The sequence below is a fragment of the Dama dama genome, chromosome 5 (assembly GCF_033118175.1).
Source record: "Dama dama isolate Ldn47 chromosome 5, ASM3311817v1, whole genome shotgun sequence".
NCBI classification, from domain to species: Eukaryota; Metazoa; Chordata; class Mammalia; order Artiodactyla; family Cervidae; genus Dama; species Dama dama.
The window spans coordinates 131237550-131262664 of NC_083685.1; the positions used below are offsets into that span (position 1 = coordinate 131237550).

The 25115-nt window shown below is 41.5% G+C and overlaps 1 protein-coding gene across 3 annotated transcripts in view; it reads right to left on the reverse strand.

Moving 5' to 3' along the window:
- CEP112 (centrosomal protein 112) overlaps positions 1–25115 on the reverse strand; it is a 309494-nt gene that overhangs the window by 176058 nt on the left and 108321 nt on the right. For all 3 annotated transcript variants that reach the window (XM_061145040.1, XM_061145039.1, XM_061145038.1), the window contains one exon: positions 1378–1513. In XM_061145040.1, coding sequence (XP_061001023.1) covers positions 1378–1513 — 136 coding nt within the window. The remainder of the gene's footprint in view (positions 1–1377; positions 1514–25115) is intronic.

Here is a 25115-nt window from a genome sequence, read left to right on the forward strand (position 1 = left end):
GAGTCTGGCTCTCGCCCAAGGCAGTGAGCGGGGGTCTCAAACCTTGCCCTCAGGACCCAGGTCCACACAATCCAAACCAAGGAAATAATAAGGAAGCACAGTTCCAGTTTTGTAAACCCCACAGGCTCTGCCCATGACCTTCCACAGGGAAGTTTCTACCACATGTGAGTGCTCAGGCCTCCTGAGAAGAAAACTGCAGCTGAAAATGAAATCACAAACAAGTATTGTAACACTCTTAACAATTAAGAAAACCTGAAAATCAACGAAATGCTCTCGAATAGGGGAGCTGATATATAAAATATGGTATATTCATATGATAAAACACATACAATGTTAAATGCATTGCACTAAATCTACAGGTAGGCCACAACTATATAAAATTCAGTGTACAAGTGCAAATAAGACTGAGACATAAATCTGTAGTTTTTAACTTTTCAAAAATGGAAGCATAGAAATTATACACATATGTATATATGTAAGATACATGCATGTGATACTTACGGACATTACATGTGCATATGAAAGTACAAATACACTGAAATGATACACACTACATTAATTATAGTATGAGCTCTCCTGAAAAGACCAGGAGAAGAGAGGAGAGAGAATAATGTGACTAGACTTGAAATCCAAAGTAAAATGAAACTACATCTGTAACATTTTATTTAAATAAACGCTGTTGACAATTGTTGATTCTTCATGATGGGTACTTAGGTGTCTGTTTCCTTTATTCTTCTATAAATTTTTAAATTTTTTCTCAAAACTATACAACATACTGCTTACATAAGAACCGAAGACAGCCTCTGTCCTCCTGAAATGCCACTAGAAAATAATTTGCCGTAACTGACCAATGCAACATTTTTCACGGCACATGGACAGACACAGATGAGGGTAACTTGAGGCCTTGCTCTGGAGAAAATGACCAGTCATGGGGTTTTACCTCTAAGCTGACCTGTGTCCCAAAGCCTGGCACAGTCTGGCCATGACCGTGTCGATGGACAGGACTTGGAATGGTTTCTGGCACTGCTTTCAAGAGGGCACTGAGGGGGTTGGAGGACCCCCAGCCCCACTCCACCACGCTCTGTCCCCTGCCCACTGCCAGGAGCAGCCGAGCGGAGGCCCTCCCGCAGCCCAGGAAGGCCGCCCTGTGGGGAGGGCAGCAGGGCCGCGCCGGCTGAGCCCTCCTCCGGGGCTCTTGTCTCGGTCAAGAGGAGCTGCCCGTCCTTCTGGGGCTCTGGGGGAGGTGGGTGTCCACCCTGGCCCTCACCTGAAGCCCCGACCCACGGTGGGCTAACCCTGGCAGAGCCTCCTGAGCTGGTAAACACGCTGCTTCCCATGGGAGACCCGCACGTCTCCGCCCCAGAGGCGGCCTCTCACCTGCTCCTTCATCTCCGCGTAGACCTTCTCCGAGTTCAGCTCCACCTGCCGCTTGAACTCCTCCAGCGCGGCGTCCGCCTGCTGTGCCTGCAGCCTCTGCCCCTCGCTCACGCGGGTCAGCTGCTCCTCCTTCTCCCTGGGAAGGCCACACAGGCCACAGCGTTAGCGCACAACGGAAGAGCCAGGTTTGGTCACAGAACAAGCTTTAAGTCTCTCTAAAGCACAGACCAGATTTCTATCTGAAGTATCCAAAGGCTATAAAACCTCTCTTCAAAAGATGACAGTAACACGATTTGTCTCAGGAAAGAAGGATATGAGCACATAATGGGTGTTCTGATAAGGACACACTGGCTTTGAACAACTTTCCTAGAACAAGACTGTTTATCACCACGGACCTCCACCACCCGATGGACGGAGCATTGAGGAACAGTATTCAGCCTCAAAAAGGCATGAAGCTCTGACGCACCTGCAACATGGACAAATCTCGAAAACACCGCAACATTACAGGAGCCAGGCTCAAGGTCACAAGCTTACATATCGTATGATTCTATCTATGAGAAACATCCAGAACAGACAAACCCATAGAGACAGAGAAAGCAGGTCAGTGGTCACCACGGGCTGCGGGGACGGGGGGCTGGCAGTGACTGCTCACTCATAGGGGGCTGGGGGTGACAAACATGCTGGACTTAGTAGTGATGGCCGCACATCTTTGTGGATATACTAAAATCTGCTAAACTGTACACTTTGAAAGGATGAATTCTACGTATGTGAATAATCAGTTCAGTTCAGTCGCTCTGTCATGTCCAACTCTTTGCGACCCCATGAACCACAGCACACCAGGCCTCCCTGTCCATCACCAACTCCCGGAGTTTACTCAAACTCATGTCCATCAAGTCGGTGATGCCATCCAGCCATCTCATCCTCTGTCGTCCCCTTCTCCTCCTGCCCTCAATCTTTCACATCTTGCTTAGAAAAGCACAGGTACCATGGGAACCCCTCTAACACACACGTCTGGCAGGAGCCGACCTATGGGGTGCCAGGCCCGGTGGAGCGCCGTGCCGGCCAGACACAACCTCCTGCCCGCAGCGGACTTGCCTAAGAGAACCATAACCATCACGTTTCTTTGTACCTTGAACTAAAACCAAATAGTCAAGAGGGTCCACCAACAGAAGAGGAATCTCTGCATGCTGACAGAACAAAAAGTAAGACTTTAGGGTATAAACATGTGAATGTTAATATTGGCCACTACTGAGCTCTGACTGGGTGCCGGGCGCTGCGTGAATGATTTTAACCCGTCTTCTCTCCTTTGTTCTCACGGCCAGCTTGTGTAAGGCCATTTGCAGAACAGGAAACGGGCTCAGAGACCGTCCCCGAGGCCCCACGTCACTGATGGCCAAGCGGGACTGTGCCCCGGCGGCCCTGCGGAGCCCGTGCTCTGGCTGCTCTGTGGCTTTCCGGGTGTCCCTGATGCCATTTCCTATGCTCAGAAAGTGCCCCAAGAATGAGACAAGTGCCTCACAGAAGGGCCCCTACTGGGTCCCATGGCCAGGAAGCAGGTGGCAGAGAGCTGTCACGAGTGCTGGATGGACATTGCCCTGGTGACTGGGAGCGGTCACCCGGAGGCTCCACTTAGAGGACTGTGACGTGGGTGCCGGGGCAGAGGCTGCAGCTGACGACGAGGGTCCCTACGAGGTCACGAGGTCACGAGGACAGGACGCACAGGAGCTACTCCCCTGCCACATGCCCCTGGACTGTTCATCCCATGCTCGCCACGCTGGAGGACCATCCCAAGTCTCACACACTTGGGGACTACAAGTTTTCAAAGGGTCACATTTGCATGCTCAGTCTGTTTCATATTAGAAAAGAAAGTACAGTGGACAATATTTGAAAACTTTTGTTTTTTGTTGTTCAGTCGCTCAATCATGTCCAACTCTTTGCAGCCCCATGAACTGTAGCACACCAGGCTTCCCTGTCCTTCACCATCTCCTGGAGTTTGCTCAAACTCATGTGCACTGAGTCAGTGATGCCATCCAACCATCTCATCCTCTGTTGTCCCCTTCTCTTCCTGCCTTCAATCTTTCCCAGCATCAGGGTCTTTTCCAATGAGTCAGCTCTTTGCATCAGGTGGCCAAAGTATTGGAGCTTCAGTATCAGTCCTTTCAATGAATATTCAGGACTGATTTCCTTTAAGATTGACTGGACTGATCTCCTTGCAGTCCAAGGAACTCTCAAGAGTCTTCTCCAACACCACAGTTCGAAAGCATCAATTCTTTGGCACTCAGCCTTCTATATTGTCCAACTCTCACATCCATACATGACTACTGGAAAAACCAGAGTTTTGACTGCATGGACTTTGTTAGCAAAGTGATGTCTTTGTTTTTTAATATGCTGTCTAGGTTTGTTAAGCTATTCTTCCAAGGAGCAAGTGTCTTTTAATTTTGTGGCTACAGTCACTATCCACATTGATTTTGGAGCCCAAGAAAATGAAACATGATGCTATTTCCATATTTTCCCCACCTATTTGCCATGAAGTGATGGGACCGGATGCCATGATCTTAGTTTTCTGAATGTTGAGTTTTAGGCCAGCTTTTTCACTCTTGTCTTTCACCTTCATCAAGAGGCTCTTTAGTTCCTCTTCACTTTGAAAACTTAAAAAATTTATAAACCATATAATTTAAAATTATGCATCACTAATTACCCAGGAGAAAATTCTAACACATTTTATAAAAATATATGAAATATCAACTTTTTCTGTAAATGCTGAAAGTGAGTTGTTTTAAATTTTTTGTGCAATAACTCACCTGAGCTACTGTTACTATAAATACTTTCAATTTACTAGGACAAAAATTTTCTCTATTTTATCTCATTCTTAACTACCAAATTTAGTTCATTTACTTTGTAATTGACTACAAAAATCAAAGGCCAAAGTTTTATTCATGATCAGTTATATACTGAGACCATAATAAAAATGCTCTTTGTTAAACTATAACCTAGTGAGTAAGGCCCACTGCTTCTGACTGATCATTTCTAGCCTGACGTCTGATGGGCCTGATGGCAGCGCAACAGTATGCCATCACCCTTCTGTGGACATTCCGCACATACACACAAAACCCACCCCTCGGCCAGATCCTGTGCGTGATAATGAAGAAACACACGATGCTGTGCTGAAAACCAGATCAGAAGACAAAAGGGAACACTCAGTGCCAGGACCCAGGGTAGAACACTTAGTAAAATGTTCTTCAGTACTAAGCAGCATTGGAATCCTCGTGGACAGAATCACAGATTCCGTAAGAAACTGAATCCTGCAAAAGACAGATGATGTTGAGGTTTTCAGGAATCAAAGAGGAACGTTATCCCTCATCCCATTTGCTATTTGAGAAAATACAGTCCGGCATATTCACTGGTATGTTGTTATTTGTTACTGTTGTTGTTTAGTCACTAAGTCATTTCTGACTCTTTTGTGAACCCATGGACTGTAGCACACCAGGCTCCTCTGTCCATGGGATTTCCCAGGCCAAAATACTGGAGTGGGTTGCCAGTTCCTCCCCCAAGGGATCTCCCCAAACCAGGGATTGAACCTGTGTTTCCTGAGCATCTCCTGCATTGTCAGGTGGATTCTTCACCACTGAGCCACCAGGGAAGTCCTGTATGTTCACTTCAGTCACTCAGTCGTGTCCGACTCTTTGCGACCCCGTGAACTGCAGCACGCCAGGCCTCCCCGTCCATCACCAGCTCCCGGAGCCTGCTCAAACTCAAGTCCATCGAGTCGGTGATGCCATCCAACCATCTCATCCTCTGTCGTCCCCTTCTCCTCCCGCCTTCAATCTTTCCCAGCATCAGGGTCTTTTCCAATGAGTCGGCTCTTGGCATCAGGTGTCCAAAGTACTGGAGTTTCAGCTTCAGCATCAGTCCTTCCAATGAACACCCAGGACTGATCTCCTTTAGGATGGACTGGTTGGACCTCCTTGCAGTCCAAGGGACTCTCAAGAGTCTTCTCCAGCACCACAGGTCAAAAGCATCAATTCTTTGGCGCTCAGCTTTCTTTGTAGTCCAACTCTCACATCCACACATGGGCACAGGACAAACCATAGCCTTGACTAGACTGTTGTACAGTAACATTAATAATAATAAGTGTCTTTTCACATATTAAAAAGTATTTACAGATGGCAAATATTGTTTTATAGTAAAATATTGCTTTCTATTTAATATTTAATAGAAGACACAAGGAAATGAGTGAAGCCTCTCAATTCACTTTTAGCCCCACCTCACCTACAAAGCTAACAGTGGTGACGCTAACCACCACAGAAGGCAGCACTCAGGAAGTCAGTATTTCTGCCCAGTGAGGCCACACAAACACACTGAGCTCCATTCATACTCTGAAATCTTCTGTCTTAACATAAAATATCTGTCTTTTTAAATAAAAAGATGATATTCATTTTAATGAGGTATCATTTTAATTTCCATCAAAGTAATGAAATAGAAGTTAAATTTTTCAGCACTTGAAAAAGAAAAGGGTTTGCTCCTCAATAATATAAGAACAGTATTTCCTTTTACCATGATTCCAAATAATGTGCCCTGTAAGAAGCAAAAAAAAAAGTGACTTTGAAGATTATTTTTTTCAGTGGAAGTAGCTGTGGAGCTGAGTGTAAACGCATCACTCAAATGCCTTAAAGATGTGCCTCTGTGAAGATAAAAAGGTGGGAAGAAAATTTCCTTTTTAACTCTGATTTATTTATAAAATGCAGTAAATTTTCCTCGTCTGAGTATATAAAGCATAAAGAAGAAAGAAGCTGCATTCTTATACAACCACAAGCCAGTTCAGATTAAAGGATGTTCTGAAGACCATGATTATTCCAAACAGGCAATAAAATGTAGGAGACTAATGGACTACAATTTACTATTTCTTGAGCTTTGAAAGCTAACATTTATATGTTCAGGCCAACCTTAATTTGAAAATCTTCCCTTTGCACATTTCTGCACCAGTACTTTTGATAATGATGGCAGAGACCCAACATACATTCACAGGCTTCACATTACAGTAGACTTCATCTGCTGCCAGCTTGGCCTCTCCACTGGAGGCCCCAAGGAAAACAAAACAGAACAAAACACTTCCAACAGCCCTGGAAACCATAGACGAGTCCCCACTCCCGCCCCAGCTAGGGTGAAAAGCAAGACTTCAAGCAGCTACATCCTCTCTCCTCACGGCTGCTACTGGCACTTCAGCTGCTGATAGTGGGTCAGCCAGAAACTATGACATTCAAGGCACTCGAAATAATACCTTTCACTAACCACGAGCAATAAATAGACTTCTTCTGCCTCTTCTTCACGTGACTGAGACCAATGGTCTCTGCTAAATTCTTGCTAAAAATGATAAATGCTGTGGACACATCTAAACATTTGACACTTCAAGGGTTAGGAACAAACACCAGTGAAAATGGAAATTAACAGTGGTCTTAATATTGAAAAGATGACAACACTCCTCAAACTGATCTACAGATTCAACCCAGCCCCGATCAGAATTCCAGATGATGTCTTGCTGAAATTATTAAGTTGATCCTAAAATTCATATGGAAATACAAAGGACTCAAAATAGGCAAAACCATTTTGAAAAAGAACAAAGTTGGAGGACTCGCAAGTCTGTATTTATAACAATCACTTTGCTGTACAACAGAAGCTAACACAACACACTTTATAAAACAACAAATAAGTAAACAGGTGAAGAATCCTCACAGATATTTCTTCAAAGAAGATGTATAATTAGCCAAAAAAACGCATGAACGGACTCTCGATATCTCAAAAGAAAAAAAAAGGAACTGCAAATTAAAGTCACCATGAGGAGCGTAGCTCAATTGGAATTCCATCACCTCCACAAAGCTAGTGGAGGTGATGGAATTCCAGTTGAGCTACTTCAAATCCTGAAAGATGATGCTATGAAAGTGCTGCACTCAATATGCCAACAAATTTGGAAAACTCAGCAGTGGCCACAGGACTGGAAAAGATCAATTTTCATTCCAATCCCAAAGAAAGGCAATCCCAAAGAATGCTCCAACTACTGCACAATTGCACTCATCTCACACGCTGGTAAGGTAATGCTCAAAATTCTCCAAGCCAGGCTTCAGCAATACGTGAACCGAGAACTTCCAGGTGTTCAGGCTGGGTTTAGAAAAGGCAGAGGAACCAGAGATCAAATTGCCAACATCCGCTGGATCATCAAAAAAGCAAGAGAGTTCCAGAAAAACATCTATTTCTGCTTTCTTGACTATGCAAAGCCTTTGACTGTGTGGATCACAATAAACTGTAGAAAATTCTGAACGAGATGGGCATACCAGACCACCTGACCTGCCTCTTGAGAAACCTGTATGCAGGTCAGGAAGCAACAGTTAGAACTGGACATGGAACAACAGACTGGTTCCAAATAGGAAAAGGAGTACCTCAAGGCTGTATATTGTCACCCTGCTTACTTAACCTACATGCAGAGTACATCATGAGAAACGGTGGGCTGGAGGAAGCACAAGCTGGAATCAAGGTTGCCGGGAGAAATATCAATAACATCAGATATGCAGATGACACCACCCTTACGGCAGAAAGTGAAGAGGAACTAAAGAGCCTCTTGATGAAAGTGAAAGACGAGAGTGAAAAAGTTGGCTTAAAGCTCAACATTCAGAAAACTAAAATAATGGCATCCAGTTCCATCACTTCATGGCAAATAGATGGGGAAACAGTGGAAACTGTCAGACTTCATTTTTCTGGGCTCCAAAATCACTGCAGATGGTGACTGCAGCCATGAAATTAAAAGACGCTTACTCCTTGGAAGGAAAGTGATGACCAACCTAGACAGCATATTAAAAAGCAGAGACATTACTTTGCCAACAAAAGTCCATCTAGTCAAGGCTATGGTTTGTCCTGTGGTCATGTATGGATGTGAGAGTTGGACTATAAAGAAAGCTGAGCGCAGAAGAATTGATGCTGTTGAACTGTGGTGTTGGAGAAGACTCTTGAGAGTCCCTTGGACCGCAAGGAGATCCAACCAGTCCATCCTAAAGGAAATCAGTCCTGGGTGTTCATTGGAAGGACTGATGCTGAAGCTAAAACTCCAATACTTTGGCCACCTGATGTGAAGAGCTGACTCATTTGAAAAGACCCTGATGCTGGGGAAGATTGAGGGCAGGAGGAGAAGGGGACGTCAGAGGGTGAGATGGTTGGATGGCATCACTGACTCAATGGACATGGGTTTGGGTAGACTCCGGGAGTTGATGATGGACAGGGAGGCCTGGTGTGCTGCAGTTCACGGGGTCGCAAAGAGTCGGACACGACTGAGCGACTGAACTGAACTGAGCTGAGGAGCCATTAAACTGCCTCCAGGACAGCTGTACTCCAAAGACAGACAGTAACAAGCATTATTGTTCTGTTTTGTTTTGCATTTACTCTGCTTGGATTTTACTGAACTTCTTTCAATTAGCATAACTTTGTGTTCCATGAAACTGGAAAATTTGGGGCCATGAGTTTTTCAAATATTTTTCTGTTCTATCACTCTCTTCCCTCTGCTTCTGTGACTCAAATGAAATATATTCTATACATTGGTATTACCCTGCAAGTGTCTGCAGCTTGTATTTTTTTCCACACATTTTCTCATTGTTCTCAGATTGACTTATTTCTAGTGACTCATCATCACGTTCTTTTTGTAATCTTCATTCTGGTGTTATATTCAGGCTATGTTTTAAACCTCAAGTGTTGTATTTTCCACTGTTTTCTTGTTGAAAGTTCTTTTAGCTTTTCATTCATTATAACCAATTTTTCTTGAAGTTCCTGTGCATAGCTACTTTAAATTTTGATTCGCTGATTCTAGTACCTAATTCATCCTGGAGTGGTCTCCGCTGATTGCATTTTCTGTTGAGAATAAAGAGGTCACATGTTATCCTGATTCTTTGTGCGTCAAGTCATTTTAGCTTCTATCTTTATGAGTGATGCAGAGTGGACAGTCTGGACTCTATTCTTTCCTCTGAATAGTACTGAATGATCATTTTCATTATTTGTTTATAGCAGGCAGTTAACTTGGCTGAATTCAAACTACAAACCTTGTCTCCCATGCAAGGAGCAGGAACTCATCTATAAATCCACTCTGTTAGCCTGACTTGGGCTTTGGGAGTCTTGAGGGTCAGGCAGAAATGCGAACCAAGAACATGCACCAAGGAAGCAGGCTCCCTGGTTTCTTGGTGTCTCCACCTTACTTTGCCAGTGGCTACAACTGCCCATTCTTTCATCTGGCTCTTCAAGCACCAAGATGACAAGTATGTACCCGAGTTCTAGTTGTCCCATGTGGCATCAAACTGGGCACTGCTGTAAAAACGGGAAGTCCACCTTCCCTTCTTCCAGGTGTGTCCTGCCTCCCATGTCTCCTACGTATTCGTCCTCTGGGGCTGAATGTTATTTCTGAACAGGGAGCCTTACTTTATGTCTGAACAGAGTTTATACCTGTGGGGGGATCAGTTTCACAGGAGCTTGCCTGGCCATCCCTTCTTGGCTGTTCTGACTGACTGGCATAGTACCAGTCATTCTTTGGGGGCTCAGCTGTTAACTCTTCAGATAGAATTGCTAGCTGCTTCTTAGTTTCATCCTTGTTAGCGCTTTTTATATACTGCTACTATAGCATTTCACATAAACTACGTACTTCCCTGGTGGGTCAGACGGTAAAGCGTCTGCCTACAATGCGGAAGATCCCCTGGAGAAGGAAATGGCAGTCCACTCCAGTACTATTGCCTGGACAATCCCATGGATGGAGGAGCCTGGTGGGCTACAGTCCATGGGGTCACAAAGAGTTGGACACGACTGAGCGACTCCACTTCCACTTCCACTTCCACTAGCTTCGCAGGTGGTGCAGTGGTACAGAATGCACTGGCCAATTCAGGGGGTGCAGGAGACCAGGGTTCAATCCCTGGGTTGGGAAGATCCCCTGGAGGAGGCATGGCAACTCACTCCAGTATTCTTGCCTGGAAAATCCTAGGTACAGAGAAGCCTGGTGGGCTACAGTCCTTGGGGTCGCAAGAGATGGACACTCACACCTCGGCAAATAAAAACATGACTGAAATTTTTATGGTGAAATAAGAAAACTTTGGGAAAATGATCCTTAAGAATAGAACAGCTTCAGTGTACAGTGAAGAAAAATCCCTCTAAAATCTTTCATCTTTCACTTTAAACTTCAAATAAATCCCAAATCTAATGCTGCTTCCTTTCATGTTTCCTATATGTAGGGAAGTACTGATTAAAAGCTCTGCATATAAGTTATACATAATATATGCAAATCTACATACGTGCCCATCAATCCATCTTATTTTATAGGCAGTAATATATCAGTAAATAACAGGGAAACACATGTTCCTCCTACGAAATGACAAAGTCTAAACATTGTAAAGTAGGTGCAGAACCACTTCTTGTTACTATGGAGAGGAAAAAGGCAGTGTGAAGTCATTCAAGCAGAATGATAAGTAAACCAAAGCCAGATCAAAGGAATAAAGAAGAAAGGCTGAAATGTGAGGCTGAAATATTTATTTCCTTCAAAACACCATCCATGCCTTGTCCCTGGGCAGTTCAATATTTCAAAGTAGCTGAAAAATATTCTCACTTACATTCATCACTGTGCACAAGCAGATGAAATTTTAAGTAGGCAAATTTCTCTTTATTTACTAAATATAAATGTAACATTTATCACTGAGAGAAAATTTTCTGCTTATCATAAATGATTTCTAAATTATGTGAAATATATTTCAAAGCCACAGTAGACATTTCTAGTACTTTACTGAATGATGTTGCTACAGACTATAACATTTTATTATGGAACCATAATTTTCAATGGTTTTGCAAATGATGAAAGAGTGAACATTGAGTGATTTCTATACTCATTACATTTAGAGTAGTTCATACATTATTTCATTTCATTATATAACTATAGAAAATTATTTTTTCACAAAAGAAAACAATTAAATTAAATTTAGAAGAGTTAAGTGATTTACTGAAGTTTATATACTAAGGGGCAAAATGAGAAGGTAAAACAGCCCATCTGACTTCAAAGTTGTTCTACTACTTTAAATCTGTGCATGTGTGTATATATATATATAACACATATGGTTAACTAAATCACTGTTCAATAATAATTAACTAGGCCCTTACTATAATTTATCCTTATATAACATTAATATTTGTATAACAAATAACTTTTACATTTGAAAGCTAAAATGTCCATCAAGCATTTACTTAGTACTATATGCCAAGATGTGAGCTTGGTGCTAGAAATACAAAAATAATCAAGACACTGGCCCTGCTTCCAAAATGGGAAGAAAGACACTCTATATTGTTGTCAGATAATAAACCTGCACAAAGATATGAATGCAACACTATGAACAAAGACCAGTGGAATTCATTGTACTTAGAGTAGAACAGTAAAGCTTTATAAAGGGCACATCATTTTGGTAAGATCATCGCTAATAATGTTTAAGAGGTATTATTTATATGTGTGTGTGTGTGTGTGTATACATATGTTGTTGTTGCTTAGTTGCTAAGTCACTGACTCTTTGCAACCCCATGGGCTGTAGCCTGTCAGGTTCCTCTGTCCATGGGGATTCTCCCAGGCAAGAATACTGGACTAGGTTGCCATTTCTTGGACTAGGTTGCCATTTCTTTCTCCAGGGCATCTTTCCAACCCAGGGAACAAACCTGTGTCTCCTGCACTGGCAGGCAGATTCTTTACATACATATTATATGTTAAGTGTATGTATATAAATTGTACATGTATTTGTAAAATACATATTTGCATTTGATATTTATAAATTATCTTTTCTTCCTTACCATCATACTTTCCATGAAAAAAGTAAACCTCCATCAGATTTTTCTTTCAAGAGGAAGATGACAGGTAATCATTTCTAAAAATAGGATTGAAGTCTTCTTTGAGATAAAATAACATGTAGAACCATTTTTACTGATTATAAAACACTCTATTGATAGGGCATAAAAGTATGTTACCTGGATTTGTACTACTTTTAAGATACCCATCCATTTATAAACATACATCAGGCCTCCCTGACCATTTCTGCCCCCTCACACTTAAACTCCTCCCAGGACCCAAGTGCCCAACCTCCACGTGCGTGGTCAGTGCAGTCATCCGCTCATCCGCCACCATGTGGCGTCCACCCGTTCATGTACCACTCATGTATTAACACCCATTCTGGGTAGGCTCCTGCAAAGAGGCTGAGGAATCACCACTGGGTGAATCACAACCAACTCCTGGGCTACAGGAGCTTCCAGTCTAGCAGGGGAAAGCCTGTGAATTAATACACTGCTATTAGTGAACATTCAATGAAATGAACAAAGGGAAATATAGGATATTAAGGGTTTGTATAAACAAGGAAAAATAAACCTTCCCTAAGAATCAGGATATAAGACAGTGATGTCAAGTCAACTGAAGGGTGAGAAGGGCTGGAGAATGCAGGATAAGAACACGCCAGGGAGAAGGACAGGTGGAGAAGCTGTGAAAGGGAAAGGCTGCTGCCAAGTCCTGGACGAGAACGGGAGTCAAGAAGACAAACAGAGAACAGAGAAAGGGGTTTGTGATGATGCTGAGAATTACTTCCACACGCCGAAATTCTAGAGAGAGAATTTCTATAGCTTTACAGAAAAACTACAATGTTTGAAAAATACAATGGATGAGACTAAAGGCAGATTATAAACTGCTAAAGAGAAGATGAGCGAACATGGAAACTAACCACAACAAAGCACAGAAGGAAAACAGAATAACAAAAGGGAAGGGAAGCACTGGTGACCTAATGCACGTGCACCCAGAGTCTCCAAAGGAGAACACCAGAGAGAGGTGGGATGGGAAAATCTTTGAAGAAATAATGGCCAAAGCCTTTTCAAATTTAGCTAAAGTTAAAAACTTACAGATCTAACATGACCTAATTGACACTTATGGAACATTCCACCCAACCACAGCAGAAAACATGTTACTTTCAAAAGTAGAATACTTAGCAAAAATAGACTACATTTGGGAACATAAAACAATTCTCAAACATTTTAAAAGGATTCAAGTCATGCAATGCATACTCTCTGATCACAGTGGAATTAAATTTAAAACCTATTTAAGAAAGACTTCTATGAAACCTCCAAATAACTGAAAACTAAATAACATTCTTCTACCAAACATAGGGGTCAAAAAAGAAATAAAATGAGAAGTTAGAAAATATTTTGAACTTAATGAAAATGAACAAAAAAACATATCAAAATTAAAAAGATGCTTCTAAGGACTGATGTTGAAGCTGAAGTTCCAATACTGAGGCCACTTGATGCAAACAGCTGATTCATTGGAAAAGACCCTGATGCTGGGAAAGATTGAAGGCAGGAGGAGAAGGGGATGACAGAGGATGAGATGGTTGGATGGCATCAGCTACTCAATGGACATGAGTTTGAGCAAACTCCAGGAGATGGTGAAGGACAGGGAAGCCTGGTGTGCTGCACTCCACGGGCTTGCAAAGAGTCGGACACGACTGAGCAACTAAACAATCAACAAAAAACTTGAGAGAAGTTTTATAAAATTAAATACCTATATAGAAAAATTTTAAACATATAGATTTCAAATCCATGGCATCAGCTTTCACCTTAATGAATTAGAAAAAGAATAGCAAATTAAACATAAAGTAAGTGGGAGAAAGAAAAAAAATAATCAGAACAGAAATCGATAAAAATAGGAACAGAAAACATTAGACAAAAATTAGTGTAACAAAAATCTGGCTCTCTGGGAAGATTAATAAAATTGATAAAAGTGTAGTCAGACTTATCTGGAAAAAGAAACAATACAAATTAACAATATTATGAATGAAAGGTTATGAATGAAAATCACTAAAGATTGCATATGTATTAAAAGGTAAAGAGGCAGTTTTATGAAATAAAGAGAAAAAATTTCAATTCATACTTCCCAGCATACACAAAATTAAAAACTATAAAACTTCCAAAAGAAAATAGGAGAAAACCTTTGTCTCAAGGAAGGGAAAGATTTCTTAGCTATGACACACGAAAGGCACAATCCATAAAAGAACAAATAAATAAACTGAATTTCATTAAAATTAAAAACACCTGTTCTTTGGAAGAAACTATTAAAAGAATAAAAAGAAAAGCCGCACATTGGGAGAAAATATTCACAAACCATCTATCTGTCAAAGGATTTGTATCCAATATGAACAAAAGATTCTCAGAAGTCAATAACAGGAAAATAATCAATCCAGTTAACAAATAGGTTAAAGATTTGAACAAACCCAAAGTACACAACAAAAAAGACATGAAAAGTTTTTTCAACATTAGTCTCCAGGGAAATGCAAATTGAAACCACAATGACTTACTTGTACATACCTGTTGGAACTGTGAAAATAAAAACAATGATCATATTGCGTTTTGACAAGAATCTGGAGGACCTGGAGGTCTTATACATGTCAGTGGGTGTGAAATAGCACACCCACTTTGGAGAGCAGGACGGCAGTTTCTCAGAGGTAAACATACACCTCCCGCATGATCTAGGCCTGTGACTTAGAGGTTTTTATCCAAGGGAACAAAATGCAGATGTCTATACAAAGACCTGGACACTGATGTTCACAGAGGCTTTATCTGTAATGGCCCCAAGAGTGAAAACAGTGTAAATGTCCATCAGCAGATACACAGATCAACAAATTACGGTGCATCAATATAATGGAATATTACCCAAAAGTATAAAAGAGAGAACTGCTGACACACAGCACAACATGGATAGACCTCATCATCATCAAGTCAAGGGAAAGAGGTAGGACCAAAAAGTATACAAACAACATGCTTCCATTTACTTGGAACTCTAGACATTAAAATACAGTAACAGTGACAGAAAGGAGACTCGCAGCTGCCGGCCCGTGGCGAGGCAGAAGTGTGGGCAGGAGAGACTACCCGGGGCGAGAGGAAGCTGGGGCTGCATCTGTGCTCACGGTGACACCTTTCTGTGTGGGCAGTTTCCCAAATGAACACATACGCCAAAACATGAATCTGTACACTACATGAAATTACTTTCAATTATAACTCAATAAGACTGTTAAAACAGCCCTTAAATATATGAAAATATGTTTACTCTCAGTTAGAGAAAGCAAATTAAGACAATGTTGAGAAACTGCTTATCACCTAGCAGAACTTCAAAAAATTTAAAACAGAACAACACAGTCTACTTGGAAGGCTGTAAGTCAAAAGTCATTCTAATACCTAGCCAGTAGAAGTTCAATCAGTGCAAAGGTCATGAAGGGGAATTTGGCAACACTCAACAAAACTACAAATACGTTTGTCTTTTCACCCAGCATTCTCATTTCTAAAGTTACCCTGAATATAAATTTCAAAGAATACAAAAACATGTATCTGCTCGGTTGTTCTTTTCAGCATCGTTCATCATTGTGAGTACTGGATGCGACCTCCCGGTCCGCAGGCAGGACGGCAGCTGCATAAGCTAACCTTCATCTGCACATTAGTGTACTCTGCTGATGGGAGAGCAGTGAGGACTTCCAGTTTATAATTAAGGGGAAAAGGGAAAGTGTACAAATGAAGAGAAAATCACGAGATAAACACGTAAGAGCTCATTTGTGCAAAACACATACAGAGGGGCCCAGCCAGAGACCCAGGAGACCGCCTGTCTGCAGGGAGGCTGGGAGCAGACAAGAGGTGGGGGACACTGCTCTGCCATCACACCTTGCAGTCCAGGTCTGATTCTTAAAACCATGTTCATGTTCCATTGACTAAAAAGGAAAGAATAAAACAGCATGGAGGAGGGAAATTCTAAGGTGAAACAACACCACAAAAAGCCTGGTCACACTTCAGATGATTAATAACATAACCACACAGAGGAGGAGAGAGAAGAAACAGCCAGAGTAACTTCTGAAGACAATACTCGGATCACAAGACTCAGGACAAAGAGAACTCAGAGAAGAATGAAACCATGGCTTTAGGGTTCTTTTTCCCAGAGGTATGGTTTATGGATTCAAAAACCACTTCCTGGAATTCAAGCTTTGAGCAAACAACTTGACATATATTGGAAGTCAGGTTTCTCTCTGTCAGAGAAGGGAATAGCGCATAAGGAGATGCTAACCTGTGGCGTCTCCCTGGAACTGGAATTAGTGTGAATTCATGATGTTTATATATTTAGCCAAATATAGAAGCAGAGGTAGATATGTGTGTTAGTGTATGTACATGAATAAAAACACACACATCCACGCGTGTGGATGTATGCATTCCTGTTTCCTATCTCTGCCTGCTGAGAGGGGATAAAGGTCATTTCTTTGGAAAGCGGAAAACACACCATTAGGTAATTTCTATCTAATAAGAAATCATATTGAAGATCATGAACTAATTATACTTGTAAATGAATCACAAGGAAAACAGGACATATAATAATTTGTAGGATACAACCTCAGCATTTCTCAAAACAATTTAGAGCCTTAAAAGCAGAAGTTAGAAAAAGAAAAGTGTGTGAAATCTCTTTTGGAATTACGACATTCTATGTTAAAGCACATACAGTGGGAGTCAGAATTTGGGACTAATCTGAGATTTCGGCTGTGGGATTCACATGCCTCCTGGTCTGTGTGATAAATTACTCGGTTACGACTATCAAAAGTCTATTTGCATAGGGGACAGACAATTCTCCTTGAAGAGAATTCCTCCTAATGAAAATCAGGTATCATTCCAAGGAGGGAACACAGCCTTTAAAAGATGTGGTAAAAGCATAAAATGTGAACAAGAAAGGCGTGATTACCTCTAGGGAGGGAAAGAGAGAAATTCACACAGATGACATTTTTTCCTTTAATCACAAGATGCCACCTTTTGCTGCAAGCGCACCTGTGGGCCGCCTGCGTGACGCTGTCCTCTGGCCCCGCCGCCCCGACTGGCCCAGAGCGTGAGCGCCTGGGTCAGCTCCTCCTGGGAGAGAAGAGGCTGAGCTGGGCCCGCTACACTGCTTCCCCTCCTTGAAATTTCTCAGCTTCTCCCTTGAAGTTGCAGATAATAACAAACAACCACACAAAGTTCTTCTGAGGCTACATTGAGGGAATGTGTATTAAAATCATTTGTTGACCATAAAACATTAAACAAAGTATTGCTATATTGTGTTAGTATCAATTCCTCATCAGAATCACATTTATTTCACCACATCCCATTGCTAAAATCAATCTTGATTATGGTAAAACTCAAGAAGCTAAAAAGTACGCGTTTTGCAAACTTAGTTTCTGAAGAAAACACCCAAAAGCCTAAAGATCTCATGTTCCAAATTAAAGCTATTGTGTGAAATAGTGTCACAACTGTCTCTGCCGAGGAGGCCTCCTGACGGTCATATTAGACAGACACTCTCCAAGGCAGCGAGAAGAAACACAGAACTCCATGAAGATGTGCCCACAAAGAAGGACTGAGACCAGAAACTTCCTCCTCAGCTGGAAACAAGGTCGCCGCAGCTTTCTGTCCTCTCTCTGCGCTTCTCATCCTGCCTCTGGGAGGGAGGGTCATGTCAGCAGGCCCGCTGCCGCTCAGGAATGCTCACAATAAAATGGAAACTCTGACTGCTCTCCATCGAAAGTGGTTTCAGATGCTCAAGCAGAAAAGAGAGCAGATGGGTCCCCGCCACCACCAGCAGCCATACTTAAGAAAGCTGCTCTCAAGAAGAACATGACATTCAGAGCTTCCCAAAGCCTAGGGGGTAACTGCTCAGGATGAGGCACGTGTTTGTATCAATGCAAAGCCGAGGACTTCTCAAGTCACCAAACAAACGCGAATGTAAAACTCTGGCAGTGCCTTCCACTTGGTTGTTGTGTCCCACTCTTTGTGACCCCATGGACTGCAGCACGCCACGCCTCCCTGTTGCTCACCATCTCCCAAGTTTGCCCAAGTTCATGTCCATTGCATAGGTGATGCCATCTAACCATCCCGTTCTCTGCTGCCCCCTTCTCCTCCTGCCTTCAATCTTTCCCAGCATCAGGGTCTTTTCCAATGAGTCGGCTCTTTGCATCAGGTGGCCAAAGTATTGGAGTTTCAGCTTCAGCATCAGTCCTTCCAATGAATATTCAGGGTTGATCTCCTTTAGGATTGACTGGTTTGATCTCCTTGTAGTCCAAGGAACTCTCAGGAGTCTTCTCCAGCACCATAGTGCTTACTTATTTACAGCCTTCTACTTATTTATCTTATTTATTCTTACTTACTTATCCATAATTTCCAAGTTCAAACATAATGGCACAAAAACCAAACTATTATATCCCCATTAACTACTTAGAATATCATTAAAATGAAACATGTTAAATATATAATAAATGTATGTTCACATCACAGCCAAACCTGCAAGACAAGTGACTTCCCGTTAGGGGTGTGACCAAACTTTCCCTGCTACACAGGGAGCGTCTCTTCAGTAATAACTTCAAATCCCACTACCAAGCAAAACTACATGATCACTCACAATAGAGCGAATTATAGAGCAATTAACTCCCAGGTAAGGAACTTGAAATGTTTCTAATTATAATCACATAGCACCCCTTTACAGAGAAAAGGCCAAATCAAAGAATCAGACATCAAAAGACCGTCAGGTCTTCCAATACAGACCATTTCCAGACCTGGTTTACTCCACATAAAACCTCCTTTGGGTTGTTTTCATTTTTCACTAAGAATAGAGATATATGGTTCAAATTACTGAAGGTTTTTTCAAAGTTCCTTGACATTTGTGTATTCCACACCTAACATGAGTAAATTTTATATCAAGTAATAAAATCTAGAGGATCCAAATGTTAACAAAGCCACCAATTTTCAAATTCTCTTGTTAAATTTCATGACCTCAAAAAAAAAATTTTCATGACCTCAAACTTGGGGAACTATGACTTAGGGAAGGAATAAAGGAAATTCAGTGAGGAAATAGAAGCAGGTTTTTCTTGAGGATGGAAATGTCTGACACTCGTTCATCTATGTTTACTATGTTCTGACACAAAGCTAGTTATTATGCTCTTCCAGAAAGCTGGCCATGAGCACGTTACCGGGTGGATGTTAATTACAGAGACGATCTGAGACTGGAGTTGCCAGGGCAGAAATAGCACCAGCGTCAGGTATTAGAGACAGGGCCCTGGAGACAGACAAGGCGATGGAGAGTGAGGACAGGGCTTCTCCATGTGCTCCGTGAACAGACAGCGTCGAGAATCTCTAAAATAAGGATAAAAGCTCAGAAGGAGCCGGCTGGGCTCTATTATATTAATAAAGCATATCTCACTGGTGTGAAAAATCAAAGAACACTCAGGGCAACAGAGAATATGATGATTTTCTAGAGTTAAAAAAACCATTTGGGAGATCTGAGTCAGCCTTTGATTCACTTATTAATTTTGCAGAAAGCTAACACTGCTGCATAGCGCAGGAGGTCACAGCCCACGTGGCGTGCTGTCCTCCTGAAAAAGAGGCTAAGACCACAGAGCAAGCTGAGATCAAGGACTTTAAAAAAAAAATGCAAGTTTCAAGGTCACAAGAAGGTCAGTACATGTTTAGATTTTAGTCACACAAACTATAATTGAATCTACACCAAATTACAATAATTGATTCCAAAAATGATGATGCCAACTTGCCATAAATTGTTTTCATTAGGCGAGGATAAAATGGATGGGAGGGTGTATATTACATTTCAAAAAGAATTCTATCAAAAATATGTTAAGAACAGTCTTCTTCTTCATACACAAAGTGACATCTGGCTACCATCTCCTAAATAGACTCTCTTAAATACTTACTAACATACCTACAAAGAGAAAGTGGAAAAATATTTTAAAAATCCCAATAACAAGGACTGAGATGGACAAACAAACATCTCAGTGAAAAAACTTGGGAGGAATCTCCAATAAATACAAAGCAAATGGAAGTGGATTGTTGCTGGTCCACCTGAGAGCAAATGTAAACTGGTGTTAGGAAACAGAAACTTTGAAAAATGAGGAAGGAAGATATCTTCCTTCCTTCCCCAGGTCAAAGATTCTGCGTCTAAAAAGAAATAAAATATTTTGGTAGCTGGGATTCCTCCTCGAAAGGGGAGCTACACAGCAACATATATTGATGTTTTATACACATCCATTCAGAGTCAGGAACTCCCAGAAAACGTCCGGACTGGGAGTAAAGGACAAATGGTAATGCACTGTATGTAGAAGACCATAATCTCAATAAAGAAAGTAACGTGGATGGCCACAAAAAGAAGAAACCTGAATTCAAAACTTCCTGAGAACTATGGATTCACATTCGTTCAGAAAAAGCAGATACTCATCATACAGGTTATGAAAAAGTATCTCATCAGTAAAGCAAAGTTTCTCTAGGTGATATCTTCCCAGAAACTTGGAACTTCACTGGCAGCTGACAAATAATTTTTCTACCCACTTGCATATCTCTGAAAGAACATGGAAGGTATGCAAGTCAATATGGAGCAGAGATGATCCATATCCAAACAGATAGCACACTAAAGTCAGATGGTATCTACAAAAGGAGAAATCCAGGTGTTTGCTCAATAAACAAATCATCAAGACCAAACAAAATGTACCTGTTCAAAGTTGAGGAGCAATGCAGACAAACATCAATTAGAATCTGAAAGCTACTGCATAAGCTAGGAACAGAGCCAGGACGAACACCGTCTACACAAAGAAGGAAAACCTATTAACACAATATCCAGAAGAAAGCATCAGAAAAACTGTGACTCTGACATATTGGAAAGATAGATGACCATCTTAACGATATAGGGGGTGACCTTAAGAATTAGCTAAGATTTAAAATCTTAGGTATGATAAAATATTTAGGTGTGATAACTCACCTAGAGCCAGACATCCTGGAATGTGAAGTCAAGTGGGCCTTAGAAAGCATCACTACAAACAAAGCTAGTGGAGGTGATGGAATTCCAGCTGAGCTATTTCAAATCCTGAAAGATGATGCTGTGAAAGTGCTACTACTCAATATGTCAGCAAATTTGGAAAACTCAGCAGTGGCCACAGGACTGGAAAAGGTCAGTTTTCATTCCAATCCCAAAGAAAGGCAATCCCAAAGAATGCTCCAACTACTGCACAATTGCACTCATCTCACACGCTAGTAAGGTAATGCTCAAAATTCTCCAAGCCAGGCTTCAGCAATACGTGAATCAAGAACTTCCAGATGTTCAAGCTGGTTTTAGAAGAGGCAGAGGAACCAGAGACCAAATTGCCAATATCTGCTGGAACATCGAAAAAGCAAGAGAGTTCCAGAAAAACATCTATTTCTGCTTTATTGACTATGCCAAAGCCTTCGACTGTGTGGATCACAATAAACTGTGGAAAATTCTGAAAGAGATGGGAATACCAGACCACCTGACCTGCCTCTTGAGAAACCTGTATGCAGGTCAGGAAGCAACAGTTAGAACTGGACATGGAACAACAGACTGGTTCCAAATAGGAAAAGGAGTACCTCAAGGCTGTATACTGTCACCCTGCTTATTTAACTTATATGCAGAGTACATCATGATAAACGGTGAGCTGGAGGAAGCACAAGCTAGAATCAAGATTGCCGGGAGAAATATCAACAACCTTAGATATGCAGATGACACCACCCTTATGGTAGAAAGTGAAGAGGAACTAAAAAGCCTCTTGATGAAAGTGGAAGAGGAGAGTGAAAAAGTTGGCTTAAAGCTCAACATTCAAAAAACTAAGATCATGGCATCTGGTCCCATCACCTCATGGGAAATAGATGGGGAGACAGTGGAAACAGTGTCAGACTTCATTTTTTTTGGGCTCCCAAATCACTGCAGATGGTGACTGCAGCCATGAAATTAAAAGACGCTTACTCCTTGGAAGGAAAGTGATGACCAACCTAGACAGCATATTAAAAAGCAGAGACATTACTTTGCCAACAAAGGTCCGTCTGGTCAAGGCTATGGTTTTTCCAGTGGTCATGTATGGATGTGAGAGTTGGACGGTGAAGAAAGCTGAGTGCCGAAGAATTGATGCTTTTGAACTGTGGTGTTGGAGAAGACTCTTGAGAGTCCCTTGGACCGCAAGGAGATCCAACCAGTCCATCCTAAAGGAGATCAGTCCTGGGTGTTCATTGGAAGGACTGATGCTGAAGCTGAAACTCCAATACTTTGGCCCCCTCATGTGAAGAGTTGACTCGTTGGAAAAGACCCTGATGCTGGGAGGGATTGGGGGCAGGAGGAGAAGAGGACGACAGAGGATGAGATGGCTGGATGGCATCACCGACTCGATGGGCATGAGTTTGAGTAAACTCCAGGAGTTGATGATGGACAGGGAGGCCTGGAGTGCTGCAGTTCATGGGGTCGCAAAGAGTTGGATACGACTGAGCGATTGAACTGAACTGACTAAAGATTTAAAATATCAATAATATTTAAAGTAAGGAATGATTAAGATGAAAAGGGATTTAAAAAGAGAGAAAAATTTAGAGCACAATAAAATTTCATAATAAAAATAAAAGAGCAGAAATGTAGGTGCAGAAAATAAAATCAATAATGCTATAAACCATCTTAAACACATACTCAGAGGACAAAAAAAAACTGATGAAAAATATAGTAAAGAAAATCATAAATATGAAGGAATGATAAAAGATTTTTTAAATGGATGTGAAAAGAAGTGTTAAAAAAATAACTCAATAAAGATGTTGAACATAAGAATTTGGAGTGTAACAGACAGCTCTGGGCCAGAGATAAAAATATGAGATTTACTAAATGTATGGTACTTGAAGCTACAGAGCTTTATGAGATCACTTAAGAAATGGGCATATATACAGAAAAAGAGATGGTATAGGATTGAACCCAGGCAACTTTGAAACATGGAATCCTGTGGGAGAGGAGGACTCAGTTCAAAGAAGATTGAAAAAGAGCCTCCAATCAAGTTGGGAGAAAACCATCGGATGCTTCTGGCGCTATGCAAGCACAGACAGGACAGTTTGAGGAAGAAGAAAGAGCGCTTCCCGAGAGAGGGCATCGGCTGAGACGAGGACCCAGAAGGCCCCGCCCCTGCAGACACAGCGAATGGACAGCCGCACACGGAGTAAGCCACTCTAACAGAAATCCAGAAACGAGCTGAGCAGCTCCAAACACTGCCTGGATCTGACAGCAGCAGGCCTTGCATCTACAAGCCCCGCAGGACGGCAGCCCCTGATGGGCACAGGGACAGTGGGCCCGAGGTGACACACCTCGGCCATGTCCAGCGGAGCAGGACACGTGCTCCGGCCATAAACCGCCCGCCAGAGGATCACACAGCAGGGGGCCCTCCACTCCCAGCCCCTCCCCGAGGAGCAGAGGGTCTGGACTCCACAGACGCACGAGAGGTAGGGAGAAAGGAACCACAGCAGACCACTGCAGACAGTCATCAAATCATAAAGGCAGAGAGCGTGAGAGGGGTAAATGAACACAGGAATTACAAAACAGCCAGAGAACTTTAAAAATGGTAGCAGAAAATCCATAACTGTCACTGACTACTTTAAATGTAAATGTATTAAATACTCTAGTGTAAATAAAGATAGAGAGTGGCCACATGAATTAGGATTAAGAAAACAAAACAGACTCAACTATATGCTGCCTATAACTAAACCTACAAGAGACTCACTTCAGCTTCAAGGACACATAGTCGGAAAGTAGAGGGATAAAAGAAGATAATCCACAGCAAATGGAAACCGAAATACAGCAGAAGCAGATGTACTTTATCACACAAGAGAGACCTGAAGCCAACAGCTGCAGCAAGAGACAAAGAAAGTCATGATATAATGATGAAAGGGTCAACTGATTAAAAGAATACAGCACTAGTAAATACGCATGCACCTAATACAGGAGAAAAGAAATTATAATACGTATATATTAACAGATCTGAAGAGAGAAACAGACAATAAAATAACAGTAGGGATAACAACCCTACTTTCAACAATGGATAGACCAGCCAGAGAGAAAGCCGATAAGGAAACTGCACTTAAACTATGCATTAGATCAGATGCACCTAAGAGACATTCCATTCAACAGCAGCAAAACACACATTCTTCTTAAGTGCACACAAAACCTTCTCCAGGATATCATTTGATAAACCATAATGGAACAGAATACAAAAAAGATTGCACACATAAGTATCGCTGAATCACTTTCCTGTACAACGTAAACCAACACAACACTGGAAATCAACTATACTTACCAACCCTGAACACGCGGAAACAGAGGAGAACGACAGTTGCCTGCTGGGGGCAGGGGAAACAGGGGGAGACTGGTTTTTAAAAGAGCACAAATTTTAACTTAAAGATAAATAAGGTCTGAGGATATAAAGATAACTGTGGTTGATAACATCATATTGTATAATTAAAATTTGCTAATAAAGTAGAACTTTTTAAAAAACTTTTAAAAGCCATTTTTTAAAAATTATATGGTCATCTTAATAAAAACAAAAACCTTTCAATACCCTGTAATATCCATTCATTTCTAAAAATATAAAGAGTTTTTAGGAATGAAAGGGAGTTTCCTTAACCTGAAACAAGGTATCTATCAAAAACCTTCAACCTAAAACACTGAAAATAAATTCAGCAGAAGTACCAGATGAAGGTGTTCAGTATTTAAAAAATGTATTGAAGATTTTTGTTCAGCTAGATCCATTACTTAGAAAACATAATTTTAAAAAAGATAAAAATATAAAATGGTAACATGAACTAGGAGGTATGAAAGAATCAATCTAACAAAAATACGTAAAACATAT